At 37.3% G+C, this 18,027-nt stretch overlaps 1 protein-coding gene across 1 annotated transcript in view; it reads right to left on the minus strand.

Annotated features, from left to right (window-relative positions):
• LOC145991345 (uncharacterized) overlaps nucleotides 1-18,027 on the minus strand; it is a 53,760-nt gene that overhangs the window by 3,249 nt on the left and 32,484 nt on the right. The window contains exons 2-6 of the mRNA XM_083127348.1: nucleotides 8,157-8,247; nucleotides 6,435-6,688; nucleotides 5,512-5,547; nucleotides 3,315-3,456; nucleotides 2,941-3,005 (exon numbers count right to left, since the gene is read on the minus strand). Of these exons, the coding sequence (XP_082983474.1) occupies nucleotides 2,941-3,005; nucleotides 3,315-3,456; nucleotides 5,512-5,547; nucleotides 6,435-6,688; nucleotides 8,157-8,247 (588 nt within the window). The remainder of the gene's footprint in view (nucleotides 1-2,940; nucleotides 3,006-3,314; nucleotides 3,457-5,511; nucleotides 5,548-6,434; nucleotides 6,689-8,156; nucleotides 8,248-18,027) is intronic.

Raw genomic sequence — 18,027 nt, forward strand, 5'->3', positions numbered from 1 at the left:
TAACGAAAGCACAAGTCCCACCCTTCAATGTATGATGGTACAATAGCAAAACAAATAAGGAAAATACGAGGGTCATACTGAAAGTAATGAGCAACAATTTTTCATGAACAGAGTTTTGGTTTTATTATCAAAAAGCATACTGCATCATAATCTACAGACTTTGCTTTACTTTTCAACAAAGTCTCCATTTCTTTGCACACATTTTCCCCACCTTTCTGGAATCTTGAAAATACCCTTACGGTAGAACTCCGTTCCAGCTGCTCGCAGACACTTACTCGCTGCTTTTTGTATGTCCTCCGCCATCCTATCCAGTAGAGTTGGCCTCATAAGTGTTCCTTTACAATACTGAACAGATGATAGTTGGGGGGGGGGTGCATTGTTGGGACTGTAGGGAGGGTGAGCCAGAAGTTCCCACCCCATTTTCCCAATTTCCTTCCTGGTGATCTGAGCAGAGTGTGGGAGTTCATTATCACGTTGAAAGATGATTTTCTTTCCATGACGTTTATCCCTCAATGCAGGACAGAGCTTATGAAGCATTTGGATACAACAACAGGCATTTATGGTTTCCCCAGGTTCAAGAAATTAAACCAGAATGCACCCCTCTGCATTTTAGGAAGCAAGATTCAAAAAAATATTTTATGTATATAAATATATATAAAGGCCATTCGGAAATGAATTGGACAAGCATTATATAATCCACATTTGTTATATTTTACCTGAAATACAAAGATGTACATTACCAGTAATCTCCCCCTGACTCAATGCAACGCTCCCATTTATCGGGAAATTTCCTGATGGCTGCAGAGAACCACTCTCTTGGAGTAGAGTTGCACCACTCACGGACAGCGGTCTGGAGTTCTACATTAGATTGAAAGTGTCGACCACGCAATGCGTCCTTCATTTTGTCGAACAGTGCATAATCCGAGGGGGCTAAATCCGGTGAATATGGTGTGGGAGCACCGTAAATCCCATTGTTGACAATGCCTACTGTTTTTGGTGGCTCGTATGCATCTTCGCATTGTCATGCTGAAGAATCACCCCGAGAGTGCATTTTTCTTGCCGCCTCTGCTGAATTCTGCATCGCAGCTTTCGTAGAGTTTTACAGTAGCTGTCGCTGTTTACAGTTTTGGTAGTGGGAAGCCAGTCCACCAGCAAAATTCCATCTTCATCCCAGAAAACTGTACCCATTTGCTTCTTGTGAGTGAGAGTCTGTCGAGGTTTTTTGGAGCGTGGACTTCCAGTGTGTTTCCATTCCATGGATTGCCTTTTTTTCTCTCTGGAGTTTCAAAGAGGAACCAAGATTCGTCGCCAGTCACCAGTCTTTTGAAAAAATGTTCTCTGTCTTAGTTGTAACGGCGCAACAATTCTCTGCACATGTCCACTCGCTGTTGTTTCTGCTGATCCGTCAGATCGTGAGGCACCCACTGAGCACAAATTTTCCTCATTTGCAGATCCTCATGAATGATTGCATGCCGAGTTGCTCGCCCAAAACCAGTTTCACGTTGCAGTTGTTCAATTGTTACACGTCGATCTCCCATAATCAAGTTGGAAACACTTTGGATTGCTGCTGGGGTACGCGTTGACCTTGGGCGACCACTGCTGACACCTTTGCCCACACTTTCGTTTCTCCTTTTGAAATTTTGAATCCACTGAAAGACAGTACTCAGTGAAGGCGCTGTCCCACCACAAACGGCCACAAGTCTGCGATAAATTTCGGATACCGAAACACCCTCTTTAAACAGGAACCACATAGTCCACCTCTGACCATGAGAATCACCTTCAATTTCGTAGCTTGTCCACGTATTCACTCACACCCATTCACATTATGAGTCAGCAATTCTCTGGTAGTGGAGCTAGCAGACCCATCTTGTGGTGGAATGTAAACTATGTTTGACCGTTAAGCAAAACAAAGTTCATCGACAGATGTTATGCAACAATGCAGTGTTGCCAGTCCAATACATTTCCGAATGAGCCAAGTATAACCTTCACACTTCTTCAGGAATTTGGGGGATTTGAGGAAAAAGTGCCCCTAAATTTCTCGCCTATGTTTACATATCCGGTTGTCTCATACCATGTAGAAAAAATTGGTTTTATGATGCCATTTAGTGAAACACTGACTTTGTGCTGCATTTGCATCTTGGAAGTGAAACTCATGACACAATATTGCGATTTTACCAACATTCGTCCTAACTTACTGGTGGGTGTTCTCTAGTATTTCTCTTTTTTATGTAATGATCATTCATCATTAACTAATCAAATTATGTTGGAAAACATGCAATACACGAGTTATGTCTGGCTCAGTTCTTCATGTAGTCATATCACCCATCTATAAATTTGGATGTTCTAGACCTACGAATATGAAATCTAATAAACAGGGTTTACCTAATATTAGCTCGTTGCAATTAAAAAATGGCCAGTTAACCTTCTATGTGGATGCACATAACAGGCAACAATAGAAAAAAATGCATTCAAAGGCATGTTCTACCAATCTGTTTGTGTGACCATAGTTTTACTAACTTGTACGTAAGAACTGATATCATGTTAGATGACAATGTGCATGTGGTTTTGCTATTTTATAACACAGAATTTGCCTGTGTGCCATTTAAAACAAGTGAATGATGCAAAAAGTAATTTTGATGTATGAGAGAACAACACAAACAGTCATGCACAAATATAACATTGAATTGATTGTTGTTTGAAGTTCACTGTATGCACATATAGGCTAATTGGGAGTTGGGACTGAACCTACAGTTTATAGTGGGATCCGAATCACCGTGCCTCTACCATGTATCTAACCTGGGACCCCTTGATTATAAGATGATGATGACATTGCCACTACAGCATTGGGAAGGCCCTGCATGACAGTTTCATTAAAAATATTTTTTCTAATTACTTGATAGAATGTGAAAAGATTAACAAATGGTGAATTGCTTTTCTTACCTTAGCTAGTCGCCCTAATATGCATTTTGTTAACATATATGGATAGTCACACTCCCTTTCCATATCTGGAATAGAAGGTAGGTTTTATTTGCATTCAACTGTTTCAGAAATCAAATTGCATTCACATTGCACAATGTTGTCCTTGACCCAAACTTAACGTTCTTTAAAAATTATTTTTCTTTCAATTTTCTCGAATATCTAAATTTTATATTCATTTGAAAGATGCTACAACTTATATTTTTAATAATATAATGTGCGGTAATCAAAATTTTTCAGAAGCATTGATTTTCTTCTGAGGTAAATTTTTAATTTTTTGATGTCTATTCCTTTCCTGTGGAAATAATACGTTAGAATGCAAGTTTTTGAACTTGTACCTTTAACAGTAGCAACATAAAACATCTTGCTGTGGCACATCTCCATGACTGCTATTGCCCTTTTCATCAGCTTTTCATCATTAATTGTTTGATTTATTATTTTCTCTAGAACATCTTTTTTAAATCGCCCTTCATCATCCACCTGAAAAAGAAGGAAACAAATGTGTGCATTCACATGGTGTTACTGTAAATGATATATACCTACTACTTGTAGTCTTATCAAATAATATTGATGACATGATCAACTTTGCAGTAGATACAAGATATAAACTTTATAATCTTTATTTTAATGTGAATAAGTCGCCTAAGTGGCAAATCTGCTAAGCTTTCCATAGCCGTAAACTTTTCTTACCATTTCTGGATAATGGTCTCCACTGGAGGTGTTTTTCCAAATGTTGTTTAGAACCTTCTCCCCGCACCAAAACACAAGATTTTAACTCGGCAAACCATAACACGCACTGAGCTTGTTTCTGCATGATGCTATCTTAGAATCACGTGATCGCGTGATCACCTGCACACACGTCATTCAGCAGTGTGGGCAGAACAAAATTTAAAATTTTCCTCTGTGTAAAAAGACAATACTTCATTGTAATAAATCTATTACTTTAAAGTTATAGCCTTTTAGAATCCTGCAGGACTTTTAAAACACACTGTATTTGTGAGTTGCAATAGATTCCGACTTGCCACCCTCCATGGTGGAGTGGTTAGCACAGCATGCTACGATGCCAGGAGTCCCAGGTTTGAATCCTGCACTGGGCATGGGTATTCTTTGCAAGTGCCCCTTCATCAATTTCATCATATCACTCATCCTCATCTTTGTGATTAACCAAGAGTGGCACAAAAGTGAAGTAAAATTAACCCAATCAACCAGCCAGATTTTTACTTTATTTCACACCCTCCCAATCATAGAAAACTGGACATGAATGCATCATGACAAAAGTCATATTTCTTCAGCACATCATAACCCACATATGTGTGTGTGTAGACTTACTGGGGGATGATGTGAATACAATTAAGAATAATGCTAAAATATTTTTCAAAACTGCTAAAGAGATAGGTTTGGAAGTTAACAAAGAGAAAACTAAATATATGCTTACAGGCCGAAACCAAGTGTTAGGTAATAATCAAAATCTAATTATTGATAACAACTCGTTTGAACCAGTTTCCAAATTCAAATGTTTAGGAGTAATATTAACAAATGAAAATTATATTAAAGAGGAAATAAAAAGTAGGCTTAATTCAGGAAATGCATGTTACTTCTCTCTTCATAAACTTTTGTCTTCTCGTTTAATATCTAAGAAACTAAAAGTTAAAATATACAAAACAGTAATTTCGCCTGTAGTATTATATGGATGTGAAACTTGGTCCCTTACATTGAAAGAGGAACATAAATTGAGAGTATTTGAAAATAAGATCCTTAGGAAAATCTTTGGACCTAAAAGGGATGAGGAGACAGGTGAGTGGAGAAGGTTACATAATTTAGAACTACATAATTTGTATTCATGTCCAGATATTATTAGAATAATTAAATCAAGAAGACTTAGGTGGGCAGGCCATGTGGCACGAATGGGAGAGGAAAGAGGAGTTTACAGGATTCTTGTTGGGAAACCTGATGGTAAGAGACCTGTAGGAAGCCCAAGACGAAGATGGAAGGCCAAGACGAAGATGGAGGGACAACGTTGAGATGGACCTAAGGGAAATCGGTAGGGATGGAAAAGAGTATATAGAACTTGCTCAAGATAGGGAAAGATGGAAGGCCTGTGTTGCTGCAGCCATGAACCTTCGGGTTTAAGAAGGCTAGGGAGTTAGTTAGTTAGTTATGTGTGTACATAGATTAGCTCCTATTCAGCATTATCAATACTGATTGGAAAGATGAAATTATAGTCTATTCACATATAATGACTGCTAAACTAAATCTGGCATTATTTTCAAAATTCTATGTGATTTTCTTGCATATCTAATGAATATTTTAAGGTGGCTCCTTGACTTTGTCTCTGCCCAAGATGTAATAAATCATACTGTTTACAGGACACTGTTGCTTCGGACAGAGATATTAAGATCTCTGACTTTTCCATCTATTTCCAATCCATGTGAAAAAATTTGTCATAGACCCTGCAAATTATATCACCAGGCTCTTCTATAAAATTAGAGCTTATAGAGAGGAATCTACATGAGTACTTACAATTTGTAAACTTACCATATCGAGTTCCTTAAAGACACAAAAGTAAGTGCACTGTAAGAAATAAAAAGAATCCAAGTTCAATGTAGATGTACTTCCAAATATGGAGCACTTTACTAAAGAAAAAGGCAAACTGATTCTCATCTAAGAATTGGAAACAATATACATTAATTTCTGAAGCCAAGTTATGAATCAATTTTTTTCTTTTCAGTTATTTGTTGATAAATTACTGACAGAAATTGACTATGCCAACACATTATTACTATCAGAATATTTTCAGCCATGAATGATCAACTCACGAAGGTTCCTGGAGATGCCTTGGGTTCCTGGCTTGGGCACAGGAATTTCAATTTCATTAATTATCATCCTCATAGTCGAGATTAACAAGTTTGACATAAAATAAGACAATTATGAATAGTTAACTGAGTTACCCTTATGATATTGTTATTTTAAAATATACAAATTTAAAGTGTCCATTGTTGTGCTAATTTTTAAAAAATCATAGGTTGATTATTGTATGGATATTTTGCATGTATAGCTTTAAAGTTAACTTTCAGAATAATCATTTATTAAAAATATAAAGCACTTATGATACAACAAATGTTGACAGACTTTACAAAAGCCAGTAATGGAATGAATACACTCAGATCGTTTTTAAAGTCTGAAAATGAATAAATCTCTCCACATCTTAAATCATAAAGAAGATTTTAAAATCCTTTCAAACGTTGTTCTTATTCTTGGGTGTCATTTATCTTATTTATTATAATTAATGCAAATTGTTTACTACAGTCTTGAGCTTATCATCAAGAATAAATAATATATATAAAAACATATTGAAAGCTTTTTTTAAATTTTAAAGTAAAAATATGCTTAATTTTACTTCTTTTTGAAGTTTATGATTTGAATTTTCCTGAAATATGTTACACAATATTTGAACTTACAGCATCGAAATTTTCCTCCATCCCATCTTCATCGTGATCATCAAGTTCAGTTTCATTTGTTGCTGATCTTATACCTCTGCCGTGAACTAATTTCACAGGTTTGCTTCTCCCGTATGCCCTACGGGAGTCTTCTTCATCTATGGGTGCACCACGCAGTTCGGGCATGGAGTCTAGGAACTGCGTGAGTGCATGTGTCGCTTCATGGGGCCTACGTCGATCCCAGTGTACAATCTCAGCCACTTTCCCACCATGAACTAGCAGTGGTTGGAAAAATATTGTCTACATATTTTGAACTTGCAAATTTGCTACAATGTGCTATTAAAATTATTAATTAGATAAATTAATAAAGATACTTAATGTTAAAAAAATCAGTATTTTAAAAAATACACACACACAACCACTTTAAACTGCAGGTCCAGTCCTGATTTAACTTACCACATAGAGCATATTATATCAATACATTGTTTCTTATCACAACATATTTATTTTTCCTATGTATTGCTACTTTTGGAATGCCCTGTATATAATTTATTGTGAGGCCAAATATAAACTGCAGTACAAATTATTTGTGTAAAGTAAGAAAAATACACAGCCTTTCTCATGCATGTACATGTAGTATCATTATCTCAAGATAACCTCAAGTGGTAGCACAAAAACTTTCTAGAGTTTACTTTCCACCTTTCATGGAATTTAGTGTGCACATAACATTGTTTAACAGCCTTCACTCATTAATACCTGTAAGAATGCTCTTGTTCTGCTACAGCTAAACAGATAAACCATTAGCAATTCCCAACACATCTTTCATCCATGGCAGCTGACAAAGGACTGGTGAGTGACTACAAGTTAAGAATAACTTCTACTTTCATGAAAAGAATATTATATTTCCAGTATGTGCTGTGACAAATATTCGAAAAGAAACACTGTTACATGCATTTGCTGAACCCTTTTTTCCCTTTCCGTGCCTCTGGTGCATTATGGTTAAAGCATTTTAGTTCCACATGATGTCCAGAAAACGTTCACACGACACCCAGAAAAAGTCCACACGATGTCCAGAAAATATCCACATATCCAAAAATTATCCATGGGACATCCTTCCTGGACATCCTATGGGTGTCCTCTGGACTGACGTATGGATATCTAGGGGGGCCTCCCTCATGGCACAGTGGTAGCGTCATTGCCTTGTAATCGAGGGGTCACTTGGAGGCACAAGTGGTTCGGATCCCACTTTAAACTGTAGGTCCAGTCCCGATTAGCCTTACTGTGCATAAAGTGGACTTAAAACACCAACTCAACTCTAGTGGATATCTAGGGGACGTCCCACGGACGTCAACTTGATATTCCTGGATATCCTATATGGACGCCCAGACTTTTGACATGGATATCCATGGGACGTCCCGTGGACGTCTACTGAATATTTGTGTGCTGTATGGGTAAAAACTGCAGTTGGCCCAACGGTTGTAGTTACTTGTTACTTGGATAGTATGTATAAAATATTCCCCCGGGGGGGGGGGGGGGCAGACAATTGTAACGAAAAGGGGAGATACAGTAACAAGGGATGGAATTTCCCATCATTCTCCCAACACATAACACCCTGATTGTAATAGGTTAGAATATATTTGGCAATTACACACACACACTTTCACACACAGAGAGAGAGAGAGAGAGAGAGAGAGAGAGAGAGAGAGAGAGAGAAAATATATATACGTTCACTGAAATACTTACGAAGAGAATTGTTTTCTTCCAGGTCCATACATTTGACTAGGGCATCTGCATATAATGTTGCATTCACTAGGGAGTAGCTGCACGATTGTACCTGCAATTATATTGAATTTGTTATTTACATCAGACAAAACATAATACTATTACCAAATAATGTACAAAAATTCTATTCTTCTTAATTGTGTGAATAATAAAAAAAATCGGAATTTGATTTGTAATAGCAAAATTATGTTGACTTTTTGCTTCAAAGAGACGAGTTTAGAACTTCATGTCGATATCTCAATTTCTAAGGCAGCTTTGAATCATTGTGGGTATGCAACCACGCAATACATGAAACTTTTAAGCGATTAGCAGGCCATATATCCAACTGCGAGTATGAATGTGAAGCAAAAACTGTACACACAAGCCAATTTATCAATGCACTTGAGTTTTGGGTCGTTTCACTCATATTTGATCTGTTTCCACTTCGAAAACTCGGCAATACATGCTAATTGAAGCAAAAATGTGCAACTCTTAGCGTTACCCAGGTTCCTTCGTGAGGAGATGGCTACACGTTTGATTGTGCGAATTAAACTTTTGCTTTGAGAGGAATGCCATCCGCAGGGGGACAGAGTAAAATTTCATATCTTAGCCTTCAGTCATAGAAACTTGTATTGTTGTTTTTGTTATTATTATTGCCATTATTACATTATTGTTATTGCTATATTATTATTATTTTTACTTTACAAATCATTGCATTTAAAATACTTTGGCACTGTATACAAGTTCAGACTCCAGTCTGCTATTTAGATAGAAACTGAATTCACATTATTTCCTTTCCATAAACATCTATCACTTTGTTGAACAGTTCTTTGTCTTTTTGTACTATTTCACAAAGCAAGCATAGATTGGATATCAAGCAGACACCACTTAAACCACTGTTCTTCATGGTACCTCTGATCCATGTTTTTACATGCCGAAGGGTGTAATAATAATAATAATAATAATAATAATTGAAAATTACAGGGTTTGAATTGTCGAGGTCAGAATTCGACTTTTTGCAATCCAGAACAGTCAAGAAAATCCAAAGTATCTTAATTAAAAAGAGGCTAATTATTGATATTTTCTGTGCTATAAATGTCGCACATTTTTTGAACTCAACTGTTTTTTTTTTCCAACAAGTGCAAAAACACTTGAAGAGGAAATAGTGTGATTCGAGATTTAAACCGCATCGGGAAATTTCGAAAATTTACCGTCCCGAAAATTCTCCGAAATGATCAGGAAGTGAATACTTTTTTCAGTAACGAACTTCAGGATTATTAATATTTCCTTCCCAATCCCATCCCGACCGAAATTTTTCCGTCCTGCACGCCCCTGGTTACGGCAGTCAACATGATTCTAATGGATGTTATGAAAACGTTCTCTTGTTATTTTGTTGGGCATGGCAGTTAATTGCTGTAACCGACAACCTGTAAATCGCAGGAAAAATATATATATTTTTTTTAACATTTTTCTACAATTTCACCATTTGAATGCAAATTTGCATGCTGCATACTTTTCGGCTGGGAAATCTTTGATAACTACGCGTAGACAATTAATGGAGACGAATGATGTTTCAGTTATGTTTCTTACAGTTAAGGAATGGTATATTGCATGCTTTCAATTCAATTTTCTTTGAGGGGGATAAAAACGTCCTTGGTAGGGATAAAAATAATTTTCTTTTGCCGGGGATAATATGTTTTGTTGGGGAGGGGAATCCCAGGCACCCACTCTCCCCCCCCCCCCCCGTTAATTCGCACACTGCGTTTGAGTCTTGCCCGTAGTAGTATGTCTATGGTCCTGTCCGTGCTCTCCCATCCACCCTCCCTGCACAGTTTACTGCTGCCCAGTTTTATAGTTCGATTTTGTTCCAAATTTTTGTAATTTGTCCCTAGACGTGCAGCTCTTATTTTTGCTTCTCTTTTGTCTTGCCCACAACACACGTAATTTAAACGTTTCTTCCATACCAGCAATGACAACACGCTGCTATTACGTACTACTACTGAATGTAAACAAAGATCTATCCTACGTAGAGCGGCCATATTGGAAGCGACACTAGCGCTCAGGTGGTAATTTTAATCGCGAATAGTGTGACCATCCAGGTGCTGGACTTGATTAGATGACATAGTGGGCGCTTATTTGCATGAAGCAAACAAAAATGTTACACTGTGGTGATCTTTTGAGTTGATTTTCTAAGATATGTCTTACTCCAAAACTACGCCCTGTATTTACATTTACTCACTCAAACAGCTGAATAACAATTTGTGTTAAATACTTAAATTGTTGGTTTTTAAATCTTATTCTCTACCCACAAACACTGTTTAAACGCATTTTTGTATAATTTACTTAGTGACAATTGAGAATAACTTAATTATTTAACCAATCAGTGTGCTAGCTCTCCGTATTTCGAAAATTTGAACTATAAAAAAAATATGGACAGTTTAACAGGCTATAGTCCAGGGGCATATGTCAATATTTCTATAGTCCGTGGTTTTTTTTAATGAAGGGAATATATGACTACCGGTAATACATTGCTAGTGTGGTACACAATAACGTAATTCCAGGTGTTTTGCCCGAAATTGTGGCAGAAGGCCTGTGTGACGTCATAAATCCAAGATGGATACCGCTTCATGCAATAACTAAGAAAAGTCCTTTAATAGTGGTTTTGGAAATTTTTTATACATACATGTTTTGTTCAGAATTGAAAAAGGAACAAAATTGATTCTTACAGTTTTTTCATATCTCGCACTGTTATGGAGATATATCTAGTGAAACTATTTTGTGCCCTTTTCTGCAAGGATTCTATGCATATTTTACACTTCACTTGACATTCTGGCATATAAAGGGGGGAAATTACTGCCTGTGATATTTTGTTGATGCCTACTATTGTGGCGTATTGTCTGTATGACATCTTACATTCAAGATGGCTACCTCTGCAGACATTATTAAACAAAAATGACCATATCTCCTTAACTCCTTTAGGAGTAATTTTGACCATTTGTAAGTTTGTTGGGTTTTTACACGAAGGCAAGCCATGTGTATGGAGAATGCTTTAATTTGGAGGCACGCAATCATGTATTACAACGTGTCAGATACCATACATGACGTCTGAAATCCAAGATGGCCGCTTTGGAGGTTTTGTACACCCAACGGCGAAATAAACAGTAGGCGAATTGTCCACCACCATTTTCATTCGGTCTGAATTACACAATGTGATGACAATGAATTGAAATAAAGTCATGAATAAGCAGAGAACAATGCCTGCTTCGAACCAACATAGTTTCATTCCTTAAAACAATACAGGATGTAGAATAAACAAGTAGTGAAAATAGCGGTGGACAATTTGCCTACCATTATCTTTGCCGTTGACTGTACATGATATACTGTCCATATCCTGATTTAGAGTTCAATTATCAGATTTTTCCAGAGGCATTTTCTGTTAATAATTAAAAATTAAAAGGTATTTTTATAAGTACTAGTGTCCAAAAGTTAAGCATAACTTAGATATGAGAAAATGTTTTATTAATAAAGTGACAGAACTGCATAAACATAGTGAAAATTAATCAAAACGTTATATGGTATACAATAGAGTAGAATGCATGACATTAACAAATGATTTTAGTGCAAAGACACACATGCAAAAAATAAGAAAACAGAAGATACTTCCTTGACGAAAAAAAGAGACTTGTATGGTGTGAAGTTACCCCTAACAGATACACAACCTCGCAACGACGTAGCACGCTGTTTACAAGGTGGTTCAAGAGTTCTACATGCAGCTGGTTCCATTTCCCATGAAGAGGAGCACGGAGCTCTGGAAATTTCTTTGGTGGAGGATCGCGAGCTAACTCATCTCCTTAAGACACTACAGGATTTCTGTCTGGGGACCTTGATGGCCAGTCCATGCGGTGGATTTATCCACCTTCAAGAAAGTCATCCACCAATTTGGTTCGATGCGCACATGTATTATCATCTCTTCATCCTTGAAGTTGAAGTCTGAGCCGACTGCGAATCTGAAAAGTCGCATATGTTGTTGGAGTACCTCGTTTCTGTGCCCCTGGGTAGTAAGAGTACCTCCAGCACAGACGTGCAGCTCTGTAAGTCCATTGAACATGATGTCTTCCCATACCAGTATTCCATCTCGACCAAACTGATCCCTTTCCACGATATTCCTTGGATTAAATCGTGATCGATTTTCTCTCCAGATGAATGTGCGACGGGAATCATTTTGCAAACTGAATCTAAACTGATCTGTGAAAGAGCACGTTCCTCTGTTCGTTCAGGGTTCAATTTCGATGATGCTGTAAGCGGACCATTCTGTGCACTGGATCAAGCGGAACAAACATAGAGACTAGCTGACCTGAGTCTCCGGTACACAGTTTGGCGACAGAAACTCTAACCCCGGAGGTGGCTGCAAGGTTTGAGGACAGTTGTCTTGCAGGCATCTTCCGGTTTCGTCGTGCAGTTAAAGCCAGATATCGGCCCTGTTGTGGCGTTGCTCCTCGTTGACAACCTTGTTCTGGCCTACCATGAACATCTACAGTGTCTTGAGTAGTTGTATTTGTGATATTACTGGGGCGAGAAAGTATGAGCCCCCCTCATGCAGATTTGCCTACACTTAAAACTTGCTCAACATGCCCATATGAGCTTTTTGCTCAAGTGTGGAACCCCGTCTAATCCAAGATTTTTGTAAAAATGCCCTCGGGAATTTCCTGAGAAAGTATGACCCCCCTCAGATTGATTTGCCTACACTTATAAAAGGCACTTCTGTGAGATTGTTGTCCATAAACCTGTCAAAAATATGCCCCTTTTTGATATTTTTTTTGCCCACACCTAAAACTACGCAAACGTATTAACACACACACACACACACACACACACACACACACACACACCCACACCCACACACACACACACACATATTTACTTCCGGTTTAAGTTCAATTGGGCACCAGGCTCAACTTGTATATCTAGTATTAAGATAATATAATTTTTCTAGAATTGTTCTGTGACTCTCTCATTTCTTACATCATAAACATATGATTTTTCACCTATGAGAATAACACTACATATAGTGTTATCAGGTAATGCCTCATGGAATTCACAGATAATTTTAATGTTTGTCCTGTCATTCACCACAACTTGTTTTCTTTTTGAAGTGTTGATTACAAACATGGGTCTCTGTGCTTTGAATTCATCTGGTGTGTAATACATATCAGTATTGCCAGTAGTGACCCTTTTGTATGCTGTAAATGCTTCATATAATTTAAGGAAATCATCCTTGGAAATGTCTAAATTATAATTTTCTCTGGGAAATACCTCATTTCTGCCATTTTTAAGATATATGTTTTTGATGTTGCAGTTATCAAATCTACTTGAATTTTTTTCCTGATTATTGTGTCTTCCAGTCTGAAACAGAACCACCACAAAATCTGGCATGTCGTATTGTATACTGGAGAATGAATTTGTAGCATCAAACTCATAATAAGTACCAGTTGCAGGCTTCTGTACACATTGATATGTATAAAATTGTAAAGGTACTTGTGGATTTTTTATTATATCTGCTTTGTATTTAAGAGCATAACTGGCTTCATATTCAACAACTGGGATTCTTAGCTCCATAGTCTGAATAATGCATTTGCCTTCATCAGGTAGGGTATTGGGCAGAGCTTCCCCTGTAGAGTTTAATGTGCTGTACCTCATCAAAGCATTATTATCATTGGCAGCTCTTCTAAATGTGATTCTTAAACCACCCTTCCACATAATATCTTTGTAATCTGAGAAGAATCCTGGCAACAGACGCATAGGGAACAGCACTGTGTGGCTCTTAGATATAATTTTATCACCAGCCTCAAATCCACCTATTTTGTAGTAAGAAGCCTCGGTTTTGGATAATTTTAGAGTGGCCAAAGCTGTGGAGGTAATGCCGGGATAATCCACTCTGTTTATAACAACACCATGCTTTCTGATCTCAATTTCAGAGAACAGATGCGGCACAAAATTGTCCACCAATCTTATATTTGAATTTGCCGGATAATCTGTTCCATCGAGCTTTACAACATCAAATTTGATGTATAGATCTGCTCTGTGGGGGTGTATAAAGCCATCCCCTACATCAAGATCAACCTCAATCTCTGTGTTGGGTTGATTTAAATTTGCAAAGGTCCTCCTGTTTGGAGGGAATGATTGTAGCTCATAACTCTCAATATTTTCCATTTTTTTTTTGTATGTATTTTTATTTAAATATTAATCTCTATGATTGCAGTTGTTGTGGCTCCAGCAAAATCAACTAATTCTTCTTTTTCATTAGTGACCATCAATTCAATATTATCTATTCTATTATGGCACAGGAAAATATAATGTTGGGGATGGAGTGTAGGTGATTGGCTCCATAAATTCAGAATTAGGTTTAAATGTTGCAATGATGCCAGTTTGTTTGTGAGTGCCTATGCCATTTGATTTGGTGATCATACCCTCGGCCACATTACAGTGAATATTCAGAGTCTCTATGGCTAAGAATTTAGGTATATTAATAGCAGTGTGTTTGATGGCTGGTTCAAGTTTTGTGTTGTTCTCAAAGCCTAACAGCTCTCCTATAGTACCCAGATCCACTGTTTCTGTAGCAGATACAATCTCTACTCTGTGAGTGACAGAATTTTGACTTAACACTACACCTCTGGGTAATTGAGCATTTAGAGTGGACAGATTATACTGCCCTGGAGTGATGACAATTTTTTGATCCCCTACTGCAATTGTATTGTTGTGGTGTGTAATATTAGGGATCAAGTACATGCCATAAAATGCTCTGAGAGCTATTGTTTTGGGATACACTATATCATCATGTAATTTGAGTTTCAATATTGAATTTTGGCTGGTGAGATGGAATACCCCCATGATGTTTTAAATACCACAGGGCCTTTTGAAAATTTTCAATTGATGGTTTATTTATTTGAGACATATATATCTCAGAACAGATAAACACAAATGTCCGCAATTAACATCTTTGAAATTTTGAACACGGGCATTATTGTAATAAAGATTAGCTGAATTTAGATATTTTATTAAATTTTCAGGTGGAACACCTCCAAATGAATCAAACACAAATGCCTCATTTTTTAAATATTTAAGATAACAGATCCAGTGAGTGCCCTGATTTTTGTACTTATCCAAATTAACAATGCCACACTCTTTGTTGAGTGGTTGTTCTGGTAAAGAATCAGACATGTACACACCTCTAAAATTTTTGATGCCCAGTGGCTTGATTAAAGCTTCAATATCTTGGTTTGTAAGCAGCTCTTGTTTTTTTTAAACTTATTCATGGCTCCCTTAACACCTTTGCCCTGTTTCTCCATGGCCAGGTTATGGCGCCTCTGCTCATCTAATTCTGCCTTATTCTTCTTGGCATCTATTACTGTTTTTGCTATGGCAGCTGATCCCCCAGCCAAGCTCCCAACAGCCCCAAGTGCTGCTAAGATGGCCGGGATAGTAAATATGAAACCCCCCACATGTGATTTTTTTCTAGATTGCTGTAATTTTTTTAATTGGGGGGTACTAAGCAACAATTTCATACCATGGCCCTTGGCAATACAAGAGCTTTTTTTCTTGCGCTGCTTTTTGGTCAAAAGGCTATCAATAGGCCCAAGAGATTTGAGACCTGCATAAGGTATTTGATACATAACACCCTTGGCCTTCATTGTAGGTTTATTATATACATATTCACAACCCCCACCCCAGTTTTTGTTTGGTGCTCATAGCTATGGTGGTTCCCAATGCTGCTATTTTTTCACTCAAAGAAGCATCTTTGCTTACAAATCTACCAAATGCAGCCTCTTCTAATTTCTTGTCTGCAACATGTCTCTTGTCAAGATCAGAATGTGTGTTGTATGCTATGTCATGGTCTCTACAAGCAGCATCTAGGGGATTAACACCAGGATCACCTCTGTTTAATCTATGGTCCAGTTTTGTGCCTGGACCACAATACTGATAGCCTGGAATATGTAGTTCAAATGGCAGCTTGTTTATAATGTCATTAACCAGGCCCCGACCCTCAGAAATATTCCAAAATTTAGGTGGTAGAGTATTAATAATTTTTATGAGATATCCAATCCCCTTAGTGTCATTCACTATAAAATTAGATAATTTGGTGCTTATCATGTCCATAATTCCAACCTTTTCATTGTAAAAATTGTGGTTCCCAGCATTTTCCTCCCCAGCTATCACCAATAACCTATCTACAAGTTTCCTGACATCATCAACCCACACAAATTCTTTAGGCAGGGTGTTGTATTGTTTGATTCCACTGCCAGTCTTGATCTGTGACCATATGGGCTTGATTAAATTATTGTATTTTGCCCCACTGCTAGACTTGACTCTTTTTTGTGTGGGATCATTGTTCTGGTATAGAGCATCTGATTTTATTAATATTTCTTTGTAATATTCATAATCTTGATCTGTATAGCTGCCAGGCCTTTTCCTAGTCATCAGTTCCCACAACCCAGGTGTGCCGGGATATTTAACAAAACCACCTCTTTGTCCAAGATGAGATTCTGAATATACAATTATATCATCTCCCATAAATGTTACTCTGAAATTGCCAATTCTATGTATGATGCTACCATCACGCTCTGTGTCAGCATATAAGCCAAAGACTTCATCTTTGTTGTCTTTAGGTGTGCTTAAATATTTTTGAGCAAGAAGACCCAATTCAATAGGATCCTGAGTAGCTTCAATTCTTCGAGGAGCAACAGGACTAGGTGTATGAATACTGGAAAGTGGGGTGATTGGATAATCTAATATGTTCCTTGCAGCTACAGGTACAAGCTCTGTGATCAAATTTTGATTTTGCTCTGTAACAGTTTTGATATTTTTACATAATTCACTAATAGCATCAATGATAGGCTGTTCTGTTTGTTTGTGTTGTTCATAAATTCCTCGGTTCTGTGATTTCCATCCCTTAAATCTTTTTACAAGATAATCTTTTAATTTAAGATCATCAATGATTGGCCTTTTCATGGTTATTTATATATGTTTCAATGTCTAGAAAATTGTTGATTTTATTTCTGTATTTGCCACTATTGGGTTTTCTTGTCATATCAATTGTGACAAACCCATAACTGTTTTGATTCCAGCACCTACTGCAAAACTTGGAAAAGTCATTGTAGCTCAAGTCCCCACCTACATATTCATCATGTATGTGTTTGAGGTTGGTATGATCTTGATGAAACACACATATAAAATTGCTGTTGTCTCGGATCAGCTGCTTCGGTATTTTTGAAAAAGTCTGTGCCAGGTAGAAGCAATCAATGTTTTTGTGTCGGCCCTGTGTAAAGAAATTTCTAACCTTGTTTTGATTATCCAGTATAATGTCATCAAACACAACAACAGAATTATCGAGACATTCATGAAGTGGCTTAACATCTGATTCAAAAGTGGCAATATCCAATCCATCATATAGCTTCATCAGCTGCTGATATTTTAATTGTTCCAAGCTCTTAGAAAAAACATACAAGTGCCTGTTTTTCCAGTCTAACCAGTTGGGTGCCAATAAAAAATTATCAACCATTAGTGTAGTTTTACCACAAGCAGATGGCCCAACAATAAGACACCTAATATTATCAGGCAGCAAGTTGCCATTTCTCTTATTCTGTTGTTCAGGTTCTGGCAGCCTTTTTATAACATCCCAGGTGCTCATATTATCACTTTGTCTGCATCGATCCAGCTGTGTTCTGGAAGTCCTAGCCATTTGACAAATAACTTGTTGCCTTTTCTGCGGATGATTTTTTCTATGAGATAAGTGTTAGGCTGTTTAGTTTTGCTGAGTTCTTCTTCATAGAATCTGCCTTTGAGAATTTCTCCTCGG

This window comes from Lepisma saccharinum, chromosome 1 (assembly GCF_977018435.1).
Source record: "Lepisma saccharinum chromosome 1, izLepSacc3.1, whole genome shotgun sequence".
NCBI classification, from domain to species: Eukaryota; Metazoa; Arthropoda; class Insecta; order Zygentoma; family Lepismatidae; genus Lepisma; species Lepisma saccharinum.